This window comes from Neopelma chrysocephalum, unplaced genomic scaffold (genome assembly GCF_003984885.1).
Source record: "Neopelma chrysocephalum unplaced genomic scaffold, ASM398488v2 Primary Assembly neopelma1_252, whole genome shotgun sequence".
NCBI lineage: Eukaryota > Metazoa > Chordata > Aves > Passeriformes > Pipridae > Neopelma > Neopelma chrysocephalum.
Window position 1 is genome coordinate 719,331 of NW_020897914.1, and position 12,467 is coordinate 731,797.

At 47.6% G+C, this 12,467-nt stretch overlaps 1 protein-coding gene across 6 annotated transcripts in view; it reads left to right on the plus strand.

Moving 5' to 3' along the window:
* The first annotated feature begins 2,659 nt into the window (after positions 1 to 2,659).
* FARP2 (FERM, ARH/RhoGEF and pleckstrin domain protein 2) overlaps positions 2,660 to 12,467 on the plus strand; it is a 75,489-nt gene continuing 65,681 nt past the window's right edge. For 3 of the 6 annotated variants that reach the window (XM_027703763.1, XM_027703761.1, XM_027703762.1), the window contains exon 1: positions 11,617 to 11,820. In XM_027703763.1, the coding sequence (XP_027559564.1) occupies positions 11,617 to 11,820 (204 nt within the window). Of the gene's footprint in view, positions 3,045 to 6,679; positions 6,720 to 11,596; positions 11,821 to 12,467 lie in introns of those variants that run through there. The other 3 variants (XM_027703759.1, XM_027703760.1, XM_027703758.1) reach the window with 3 other exon arrangements.

A 12,467-nucleotide genomic window follows, 5' to 3' on the forward strand; every position in this document is an offset into this window, starting at 1 on the left:
TTCGGTGCTTGAAATGCAGGAGACAAATGAATTTCACTCCCACCCACAGGAATGAGAGCCTGTTAGTCCAGCGAGGTAGAAGAGGTATCCTGCTGCTTCAGATGGAGAACAACAGGCTTTTGGGAAACTACCTGTGGCGAGAGCAGAGGCAGCCCCACAGCCAGCCTGCTTGGCTGTATGGAGCAGTCTCACAGAGTGCAGCACTTTGATTGCTGTTGGAAACACTGAACTCTTAGATAGGAAAAGAATGAGGAGCTCTACTCTCTCTCCCAAGCCTTGAGCTTACCCTGATCCCTTTTAGACCCGGTGCAAACAGGTTCGTAGAACTGAAGCAGCCAGTTGTTTATGCTCTGTACCAGCCCTACCTGGCTCTTAGCTTTGCACATATCATTTGTGGTGATGTAACTGGTGTCAGATTTGAGGCACGGCTGCGTTCCAAGAGGGATCCACATTGCCAGGTGGAAATTTCTGCTCAACCGTATAAGTTGCATCAAGGAAGACATGGAAAAACTCAGTGAGATCTGAGCTATAAGTCATGCCTTCCATTAGCAACTTGGCCATGTTGAGGCATCATGTTTGAAGTGCCTCAGGTTGGCTGTTCCTATGTTTTTTTTTATTGAGAAACAATTTGAGGCTGGTAGGGCAATGAAAAGGAGTTACCTTTTTTTTTATAAGCAGAAGCCAAAAATTCATGGGGAAAAACCCATGTAGGAAGCAGAGGAGCTCCCAAGTGATGTGAAGGTAACTCAGCCTATTTTATTGAATAGGTAAATAAACACACCCTGAGAGCTAATGCAAAACATTCATTAAAACAGACCCTGTGCTTCTTCAACAGAATATTTCTTAAGAAAGAGAAAGGCACCGACAGTAAAAGGCTTTGTTCAGAACATGCCCACTCCTGTGCCTCACCATTTGCAATTCCCCTGTTGTTTTAATGTTCTTGATTAATTTTTACTTTTAAGAAGCTTTTCCACAAGGGAGAGCCTAAAACCTAGGTCAAGCTGTTCCTGTAGTGGTACTTGCTCTGAGTTTGGAGCTTCTGCCCTGCAGAGAATATGTGATTTGGCTCTCCAGGAATATTTTGCTCTCTTCGAAAGTTTGTACCCAGAGCAAGAAAACTGGTTTGAATCTTCCTTTCCTGCCCATCAATTAGTCTCAGGCTGCTTTGAAACATGGAAACACAGCGTGGCAGGGATAGTTGTCCGTGTGTCTGACAGCTGGGCTCACCTTGGGGTCTGGCTCTCGGCAGCAGTGGGACTGCCATGCTCTGTGTCCTGGCACAAACAGCTGGAACAATCCCTTTGCTTGGGAGCAGAGTGGGGAACCTGCCAGTTTGGTTTCCCAGCAGTCTGTGTTTGGCTGCCTCATTTCTGAAAGGAACTTAAGGCAGAATGATCTGTGTTACTGACAGCCTCAGCTCGGGTTTATTTGGCAGTAAAATATTTGCCAGGCTTATCTGTGTCTAGTGTTTAGAGATTCTAACTTTATCTTTTTATTATGAAGTTTCCTGTCCATGAAATAGAACTAGGCCTTTTTCTCCTTTATTTCTTTTAAACATAAATCCTTATTAACTGGGCTTTTTTGTAGTTGTTTTGCCTAAAGTTAATCGTGAAGGTGAGGTGACCTTTCTTGTCAGAATTTCAGATTTTGGGGGAGTGATGGTTTCTGTTTGGGGATGTCTTGTTCCCCACCCCTCAAACATAGAAATTGTTGGTGTAGATCTTTGAGGCACAGTACAAGTTATGACTGGAGCTCCTCTGAGGTAACAAATCCCAGCCTGATTTGATGGACAAAGAAATGAGGTGAACCTCAATGGGATTTAAAAATAAAAAAAGGATGGAGCTTTCTGACATTCCCAGTCATATGGGGTTTTTTTTCAGGCCTTGCTACCTCAGACATACTTGGTTACCCTCATCGTGCAGGCTTGTTATGTGCAAGAGAGAAATAAGAGGTGTAGTTGTAGAAAAGACTGGTATCTGTTTAACATTTAAGCTGTTACGGTCACAGAACTAACATCTATCAAAAAAACTTAGGATTCAATTTAAAGCGAATTTAGTGGAATTCTGGGCATATTTGTGCTCTTGTGCAATAGGATCAATGTACCACGTGGGGGCAATAAGGGATTGTCTGTGCCTGAGCTTCTACCTGCGGATGAAAACCAAAGGAGACACAGTTGTCAGATTTTGCCTGCACTTTTGTCCCAGTGTCGTGGCTCAGCAGCTGTTTTTCTCCACAGCTTGTAGCTTGTCTACGCTCTTGATTTTTGTGCTGTGGCTTCAGAACTGCTGCTGGCTACAGACTGAACCTTCTGGGTAGGGAGGACGTGTTTGGACGAGTTCACTAATCAGAATGAGAGAAGCTGCCAAGCGAGTGTGTCTCTGTGTGCGCAGGTATGAACATATGCTGTGCTTAATTGACTTGTTCTAATTGCCACTTTCACCATGAGAGCCAAGTTGAAATACAGATACAATTCTGTAAGTCAGAGTAGGTGATTGCAAAAAGGGATTGCAACCTCTCGGGCTTTTTTCTGTTAGCAGAAGTTTTTCCTGTACACAAGTGACCAGGCCTGTTCTAAAGAATTGGTTAATATTGAGAGTTTAATCCTAGGTCACAGGCTGAGGCTGGTGGACTTTGCACTTTATAAAGGCCAATATAATTGGTAGTTGCAATATGTGTAGATGGGCTCCTGAAAAATACCCCTAAGGGGAGCAATCTGAGAAGCCCAAAGACATCCTTCTCTGAGAAGTGCTAGAGCACGATTGTTGGGGGACAGTAGTATTTAAGATTGGAAGTGGAAAATTCCCCCCACAGAGTCTACAAACATCAGCAGCATGAAAATCAATTTCTCGAGTTGGTTTCGCAAGGTTCTGTTACTGCTGAGTGCCTTTGCCATTCCATCTCTGCCAGTAGAACGAGGTGCATTCTACCCATTTTTTAAGTTTCTGCCCTTGTTGCTGTGGAAGAACAGTATTTCTCCTGTGCCTGAAGGTCAATTTTAACAGTAAGTGAGCCTGGAGTGAAAGAGTAATTCTGGCAATGTGCAGGTATGGCTGTATTGTTCATTCTTTGTGCTGATCATGTGGATCATATCTCCCGTTATCCAGCAATTCCTGTTCACCTTGACTTGAGTCCTTTGCCGTTTGCTAATGACAGTTGGCTATTGATCAAATTCTATGATTTCACTCTTTTCATGTTTTTCTACCCTCTAGGGTACTAGTGGGCTGTGAGTACAGAACACCACACTGTAGTCACTGAAATTGGCTTGGTTTGCTATTTGAGAAACAAACTGGTGCTCTTTGTCACTGTTGGTAGAGAACTTCTTAATCAGTGATGAGACAGGTTGAGGAATGATTTATTGATCCATATAGGCTGGTCTCTACTGAGACATCTAAGGTGATGTGGAAGGCAATCTAGAAAATGGTTTGGTGAGACAAGATAACTAGTCTCTGTCTGGTTCTGCTGCACAGACCATTACAGACTGCAAAGTACTTTGCTGAACTCTTCAGGGCTGAAACACTTTCAGACCAGGAATATGGCCAGGGTGGTCACTAATTGTCATGAAAGTCCATCTAAGATGTGAACACAGTTGTGGAAATGCGAGTTTTTCCCTTAGTGGACCTCTGAGGTGCTCTGCAGCTGGTGGTGTGACACCAGGTCCTCAAAAGTGATGGAAGAAAGAGTGATCCCATGGAGAAAGCTCTCAGCCCTTGCGGTTAGGCCTAAGTGACACTGTGGTTAGGCTTAGGTTAACCATGTGTAAAGCAAATTGTTGAATATCTCCAGGTGGTAATGGGTGGGAGAATTGTTGTACAAGGCACTGGCCTGAACCAAAGTAGGACAACAGCAGTGAACTGTGGCAGTCAAAGCTCTGTGAACTGCCCCAGAAGGGATTCTGGTGCTTTCAGTGACCTATCTGTAATGACATCCATACCAATCCGTCTTTCCATCTTCATCCTTGGCATGCCCACATGTGTTGTCATTGCAAAGTCCCACTACAACACACTAGAGAAGTGAACCAGTGGTGTGTGACTCAGACTGGCGTGCAAGGTATAAAATGCTGGCTTAAATGATTGTAACTATTTCCACTCTCGGCTGTGCCAACCTGCTGCTGTAGACAGAAGGGGAGACATAATGTAAGCTTTTGAAACTGCTTGCCTTGCTGTTATGAGATGGGAGACCTCTGAGAGACAGAGCTTTGTAGTGTGTATCTGGAAAATATATGCTGACAAAATCAGCAATAGGTATAATTTTTCACTCTGCAGAGTTTCTCTTTGCCATGGTGAAGGATCTGAAGGATCTGAAAGGCTTCTGAAAGAAGCTTTTCCAGGTGCTGTTTTTCTTGGTTGATAAGAAGTCTGCTTTGAAGGACTTCCTCCATCCTCATCCAGAGGATGATTAAAGAAAGAGATGACATCATGGTGTAGTATAAGGGCAATTCTAATTGTCCCTCTCAGGCCAAGAGGAGAATATGGTATAGACTATCTGTTATACTAGTTCAGTGAGGGAGTTACAGCTTCTTATCAGTTTCTTTCTCACAGGGAGAAAGCTGTACTTTGTTCTGACACTGCATCCTTCCAACAGCAACAGCTGGCTTTCATGTGTGATGACATTCTTCTTCTTCTAGCTTTGTTCTCTAAACTCTTCCTCCTCCTGCTGTAAAGGCTTCAAACACTGCCTGGATGGTTGGAAAGTTTGACTTCATGGGTGTTACGGAAACTCAGAGGTCTTTGTGGGTAACCATGAACAACATACTGCTGAGTCTGGGTATAGTGGGTCAGATAACCATCCACTCCCTCTTTTAGGTTTCAAAATTACCGAACATCACACCTCAAGCATGGTTTTTATTAGAGTTGATGAGGATTTATTAAATGATTGAGTGTGTAGAACAGAGGTTCAGCCTGATAAGGCACTTCCTATTTTTACTATGTTTGCTTGGGAGTAGGAATCGCAGAGGGTAGAGCTGTCATCTAGACTGTAAAACTGGAGTCTTGTCCCTTCCCCTGCCTGTGGTGGCAGGTGATGCCAGATGTCTCTTTGCAGCCTGGTTCTAAGTGTGTGGGTAGAAGTGCGAAAATGGAAGGTGACTCCTCTAACATATATATATATATATATATATATATATATATACACACACACACACACACACACACACACTGCATCCAGCTCTGGGATCCCCAGCACAAAAGGACATAGACATATTGGAGCAAGTCCAGAGGAGGCCACCAGGATGATTAGAGGGATGGAACACCTCTGCTATAAGGAAAGGCTGCGAAATTGGGATTGTTCAGCCTGGAGGAGAGAAGGTTTTGGGGAGACCTAACTGTGGCCTTTCGATACCCGAAGGGGCTCCAAGAGATCTAGGGAGGGACTTGGTACATGGACCTGGAGTGACAGGACAAGGGGGAATGGCTTCCCACTGCCAGACACTAGGATTAGATGGGATGTTGGGAAGAAATTGTTCCCTGTGAGGGTGGGGAGGCCCTGGAACAGGCTGCCTAGAGAAGCTGTGTCTGCCCTATCCCTGGAAGTGTTCAAGGCCAGGTTGGACAGGGCTTGGAGCAACCTGGGATAATGGAAGGTGTCCCTGCCCATGGCAGTATGTTGGAACGAGATGGTCTTTTAGGCCCCTGCCAACCCAAAACATTTTGTGATTCTATAACATGATGGAAAATAATTTTTTTGTCTGTGTGGGTAGAAAGGCCAGAAATAAGCTGAGTGTAAGACAGAGGTGCTGGGGATGTGGACACTTAAACATGCTGAACCTTTGTGCCTTTTCCTTACTGCATTGTTTCAGCACAGTAAATTACTTGTGTTTTGGGTGAGCAATAAAAGTCTGGACTATAGAATTAAGCATAAAAAGGAGCAGCAGGGTGTTGATGCTTCTAAAGACTCTGCCATATCTATAATTATTGCTTCCTCTACCTGAGTGTGGTCATATGTGGCTTTTAAAGTGATCACATCAGATTTATTCTCAGGCTTAGCAGCAGCTGCTTTTTTCCACAAGAAAACTTTAGTGCTCTTTTGAGATGTTAAAGCAAGTGATTGAAATGAAGATGACTCTGAAGTGTCGGCACTTGGAAGGATGTGAAACTGTATTAGCACTTAAGTTGCAAATAAACCTGCCTGCTCAGTTTCCATTGCCTATGGAAGAGCCAAGCAAATGGCAGGCAAATAGAACACTGAGAAAGCTGGATCAGTAATGAAAGCACTTCACTTGAATGAAATCACAATTGATGTTATGAATGGAGTTGTCTAAAATGCTGGCTATACTTTTGCAGCTTTTTTTTTCTTTTTTTTTTGTATCCATGAGATTCTGCAGCTTCATTTCACTTTTTTTAAGGAGAACAAATCACGGAATACATTTTCCAAAACCTCGCGTCTTTTATTCTTTTGAAGAGGCGAGAATGCTGCTAGTCGGGAATAACTCATTAAATTCGTGGGGTTGCCTTTTTTCTATGGGCGAGAGCGGCGAAGCCGCTTCGGGCTGAAAGGGCTGTTCTGCACGATTTGTGTGCGTTTGCTACTACAAAAGTCACATGCTACGTTAACATTTTTGTTTTTCAAATTGCTGTGAAAAGGCGAAGTTCTCCGAATTTTCTTGTGCACAGGGGATGCGCGGCGGGGCAGGAGGAGGGGCCGGGGCCGCTGGTGCTCCGTGCGCGGGGCCGGTGCGCGCGGGCGGGCGGCGGCGGCGGCGACGGGACGGGCCCGGTTCGGAGGTGAGCGGAGAGCAGGACTGGATCGGATCGGACCGGATCGGACCGGATCGGATCGGACCGACCCGACCATACAGCCGGAGCCGGGGCAGCGGGCGCTGGGCGGGAGCTGAGGGAGGCGGGGGGGGGGGGGACTGTAGCGGCGCTGCCGGCGAGCGGCGCCCCAGGCCGGTGGCTCGGCCCGCCCCGCCCGCGCGTCCGCCGCTTCCGCCGCTGCCGCGCCGCTTGCGTGGGAGCCCGGCGGGGAGGGGACCCCGCCGTCTGCGGCCCCCCGGGGGACGGGGGGCTCCGGCTGCCGGGGCGTCGGGAGCGCCTTCCCCCGGGGGCTGCCGGGGACCCGGCCTAGGCGGCCCCGCCGCGGCGCGGTCGGGGTGGGAGTGTGTGAGCGCCCGCGCCCCGGCACACCCCTTCCCCTGTCTCCCTGGGCTCATCCCGCTGCTCATCCCGCTTTCACGACCGCTGCTCGGTCAGAGAAGTGTTCCTGAAGCCCCGCTCCCCTGGCAAGCTTCTCCTTCCCCAGCTCCTTCCAAGGCCGGCGTGGGGCAGCAGGGGAGAGCCGTGAGACCCTGCACGGCCGTGTGGAGGGACGGTGGTCGGAGGGGAGTGTGGGGTCCGGGTGGCACGGAGACGTGTCTCTCCTGTCACAGCGGGCCACTCGGAGTCTTTGTGCCTCTTCGTTGCGGTGGGTGGGTTCCTGGTGCATCAGTTAGTGCGGCTCGGTGTAGTTGTAGTGATGCTGAGGGGTGGCTGTTGCTTAGTGAGAAAGTTAAAAGAGGAAGGTTTGCTTCTGGTGACTGAAGGGACCTGATCTGAGAGTACTTCCTTGCTGCTCCGTGCGTGCTCCTGCCATGCACGGGCAGTGGGGATCCCTTTGTATGGGAGGCAGGGATCACCCTGCTCACACTGGGCAGCAGGGAAAGTGGCCTTACTTCAGACCTACCTTCTGCACAGGCGAGGGATGGACCATCATAGTGACCCTGTCACTGGCCAAAAGACACTGTGCTCAGAGGATTTCCTTTGAAAGCCCTTGGTATCATCCCTGGAAGTGTTCAAGGCCATGTTGGAAGGGGTTGGAGCAACCTGATTTAGTGGGTGTCCCTGCTCATGGCAGGGGGTTGGAACAAGGTGGGCTTTAAGGTCCCTTCTAACCCGAACCACTCTGTGTTTCTATGATCTTGCATGTCCTCAGGTGTAAGCTGCCTTTCGAGTTTTGCTGCTAGCTGAAAACGCTGTCTTGCTTCTGAAAAATAAGTTTGTTCCATCCAAGCAGAAGATGAAACTCATTGTGACTTAAAAGCTATTCAAAAAAGACGACAAAAAAACCAAAGTACAAAAATTAAAAAGATTATATACAGCTACCTAAATTTCCTAAGTTTTGTTTTATATGCTCCTTTACTTAGGGCTGAAAGCAATAGGGAGCTGATATGGGTTTGATGCCTGGTCCTAATTTATAGGAAATTATCAGGACAAGCACTAGGTGCAAACAAGTTCAGGGAGGGGCAACGAAGGAAGATTTTTATCTTAGAACCACTAATATTGTGGTAACGTTGCATTTTAGTTTCTCATTGGTGAGGCTGTGTTGTGGCTCGCCTGGGGCAGGAGGCTCTCAGTGCTGTGGGACAGTCTGCTCTGCCTGTAGAACCTCTTGATCTTCCTGGTGCTTGCAGCATGTCTCAGGCTTCACTGGTCCATTTTCCTCCCCCTTTCATGTAGTCAGCTCCTTGAACTGAAGTGTTTCTCAAACCATGGCACAACAGTTCTTGTCAGGAAGTGTCATATGTTGTCAGAGTACATAAAACATGATAGGTAACTCTAATTGCTGGTGAAACTGGAAATGGTGCTTGGCTTGGTTCCTCACACGTTGGGTTTTGGAGGCAGTGGGAGCAGACGAGGCTATTTGGGGATTGTTAATAGTTACGATGGCATTAGCAGGGTGCTCTGGCAGGGAATGGGATGTGGCATGGAGACATGTTCCCAGCTGCCACAGCAGGCAGGGCACGGCTCTTCCGGGGATCAAGCTTGCTTCTGCACATTGCGTTTTCTGCCTAGTGCTTGTTAGGCCTTTAAAATCTGAATATGTACTGGCCAGGGTAAATATTTTTAGGAACATGTCATCAGCAAGACACAAGGCCGAGCCCTTTTGAGTTCACTTTTCCTGTTACCACCTGTGGGGAAGGACTTTGACATCTGCAGTTTCTGTTTGAAATGACTTTGGTCTCTCCTGGCGGGTGACCAAAGCCAGTGAGAATACCCAGGAGCTCCTCATTAGTCCAGATTTGGGTGGCCTGCCTGCCTGCCTTGCCTTCAGGAAGCGGCTGGGTCCAGCTGGAGGGGAGGCTGCTGAGGCCTCTGCCTTGGGTCTGCTCCGTGTTCTGCCTCGGCTGTCGCTGCGTGCATTTTTTTCCTTTTGGGTAACTGCAGTGTCTGTCCCTTCTAGGAGCTATTTATTCAAAAGGGGATAAATGTGCTCACAAAGCACTAACTTTAAGAGCAGGTGGCTAATAAACAGCCTCGTGAGGAGTATGAACCGATCCTGGGCAGCTCCAGTTGCCCAGCAAAAATCTTACCGTGTGGTTACATGATAAGGGACACAGTGTCAAGGGGATACAGATGACACTGAGGTCTGGTTCCTCTTCAGATCAGCACTTAGAGATGTAACCTGGGCACCTCTCTCTGCTGACTTTTGCTGTTAGGGTGATTTTAAAATTTCTGACCTAGAAGTTTTTCTCCTTGGCTGTGTGGCCACACAAACCAAGGAGTTCAGCAAAAGAATACGCACAAAACACTTTGAGAAAGAAACTTTCTGCTTGTTTGTCACCCAAAGCTGGTAAGTTGGACACTGGGCAGTGTGTGCCCACTTTTATGTTGAGATCATCCTTCATACTGGATTCAGTTTTGGATCCCTGAAGCATGTTCAGAGAAGGGCAGCAGAGCTGGGGAAGGGTCTGGAGCCCAGCTCTGATGAGGAGCAGCTGAGGGAGCTGCAGGGCCTCAGCCTGGAGAAAAGGAGACTCAGGGGACCTTCTCACTCTACAACTCTGACTGGAGAGTGGAGCCAGGTGGGGGTCGGGCTCTGCTCCCAGGCAACATGGGACAGGACAAGGGGAAACGGCCTCAAGTTGTGCCAGGGGAGGTTTAGATTGGACAATAGGGAAAATTTCTTCATTGAAAGGGTGGTGAGGCACTGGCATGGGCTGCCCAGGGCAGTTGTGGAGATCCCCTCTCTAGAAGTGTCCAAAAGACATGTGGATGGGGCATCTGGGGATGTGGTTTAGTGATGGTGTTGGCAATGCTGGGTTAATGGTTGGACTTGATGGTTTTTTCCAGCCCTTCTGTGATTCTCACGCATGGACGGTCAGCTGGGAGGTTGGAGACTCTCTGTGGTGGTCTCAGCTGTGCTGCTCAGGCAGCGCTTGCAGAGGCCAAACAAGCCTTGGGGTGGGTGTGATTGGGTGGGAGGTGTCTGTCTACCCTCCTGGGAGAAGTTTATCTGTACAGGGTCTGCAAATATAAAAATAAAATCCTCCATAATGTTAAAATGCACTGGTCTGTAAGCTGGGAAGACATTTGACCAGACTCTCTGTGTGTAAGGACTGAAACCTAAATCACTCCCCACTAATTTGTAAGGACATGTAAGGCTGGCTCCATACAAATCCCTGGAGCAGGCTGCCTACCTGCTTGCAGCACAGAGGGACAAAGGAATGTTTTCATGAGCTGCCTCTCTCCTTTTCAGACACAGCAATAACCTAACACTCCCTTGGACTTTCTGTGGTGGGCTCGCCAAGTGAAGGTTGTCCCAGCTGCAGTACCCGCGTAATTTGGATTGTTCAGACACAGTGTGGGATTTGGGTAATGCACCCCAAAACACCAAGAAGCCTCAGCCTTCCTGCTGAGCGCCTTGCACCTTGCTGCCAAATACTCTGTGCCAGTGGTGAGCATGGGGCAGGGGCTGTGGTGCATCCTGAGCCCACATGCCTCACCTTCCATGTAGACCCTGCTGTGATCCCTGTGCAAATATCACCACTGCTCCAGTGGCGTGGGAGAGCTGGGGAGAGCCACGTGGGACTTGTTCCCCATGTCAAATTAAACATTTGCTCTCCACAACTGCCACCAAACCATGACAGCAAGACTCCTGCTGTAGGAGTCAGCCTAGTTGAGCTAATGTTGGTCTATGTAATTGAGATTTTTGCCCACTGATTTAATCTGGGCAGGTTTGCTAATGAGATGAGGAACTGTTATCTGCAGCCGGTGCCTGATGAAGGCTCTGAGCTGCGAGCAGTTAAGGTTTTGTATGAGTCATCATTTAGGGGATGAAGAAAGTTAATTGTTCCTGTTACCTTGGGGTGCGGTCAGTGGGATGGTTGGGTACAGGTGAGAGGCACAGTTCTGCCTTACCCTTTGCTGCCTGTCTGCAGTGCTCATGCTGCTGGTGGTAGGGAGCCCAATCAGCAGGAAAACTCATCAGAAACTAAAATAGTGTGTCAGAAGGGTGGAGGGCAGAGGTTTGAGTATCCTATTTCCTAACCATGTTTCTGAATGGTTATTTCTTCTTGCCACTTTTTCTTCCCAGTGTCTGGATTTTAATCGTAATAGAATGGTTTGGGTTGGAAGGGACCCTAAAGCTCATCTCATTCCACTCCCTGCTATGGGCAGGGACACCTTCCACTAGACCAGGTTGCTCCAAGCACTGTCCAGTCTGACCTTGAATACTTCTGTTTTTGACCAGAGTTTTGGTGTCCCGCTAGCAAAACCAATAATAAGGTTAAAGAGCCTTAAATAAGGATTTTGTGATAGTGCTTCAGTGGGTAGTATTTTCACACGGAATGTCTGCGGGAGATCTTTCAGGCTGTAACTGCCCATTTTCTTCCATGTTTCTTTAGACTCTGCTCACTGTTGGAAGATGGGAGAGATAGAGGGAACATACAGAGTTCTGCAGACGCCGGGCTCTCGTTTGGGTGCCCAGAAGACCGCAGGAGTGAGTACCTTGGAGTCAGGACAGAACCTCTCCGCTGCCATGGCATCGTCGCCTGCCAAAGCGCACGAGCGCGACCTCCCCATCAAAATCAGGATGTTGGACAACACGGTGGAAGTACTTGACATTGAGGTAAGAGAGATTTAAACCTGATTTCGAGTACACTGAGCCTCTGATGATGTAAAGCTCACAAGGATGTGCCTCTGTACAGAGCTGGGACGCTTTGAGGCAATATCTGAATAAAGATTCCTGTCGGGATTTTACCTACTTACAAGTAGTGAAATTAGTTGCACAGCTTGTTTTTTAAGGTCTTTTAAGTGTAACATATGTTTTGTGTTTTTAACTTCAAATATAAGCGCACACCGTAAGGAGAGTCTTTCACTGTTGTTTGCTTTGGGGGAACACCAACTGTCTCCTGCCAAGCTGTTCTTGCTTCCTGAGCCACATGCAGCTTTGTCAGTTTGGCAGCTGAGAGAGCAGAAGAGCTTCACCTTAGTTACTAATTTATATTAAGTATTTCAATAGTTTGTATCCTCTTCAAGTAAACTTGGTCCTATTTGAGAGTCTTTTCTTGCTGCCACGCTTTAGAAGGGAGACACCAAAGCAGTGTCAGTGTTTCTGGAATTTTTTTTTAAAAAGTGTGCTTGGGGAAATCTGCCATAAGACATACAAACCATGCTCAAATGGGGAGGATTCTGCTTTTAGAGAAATTTTTGTTCTTCCAATTCTTGTTACATTTTCAGTGTTGACCTCAGTTTAATTCTAGCTTGCCTAAGATC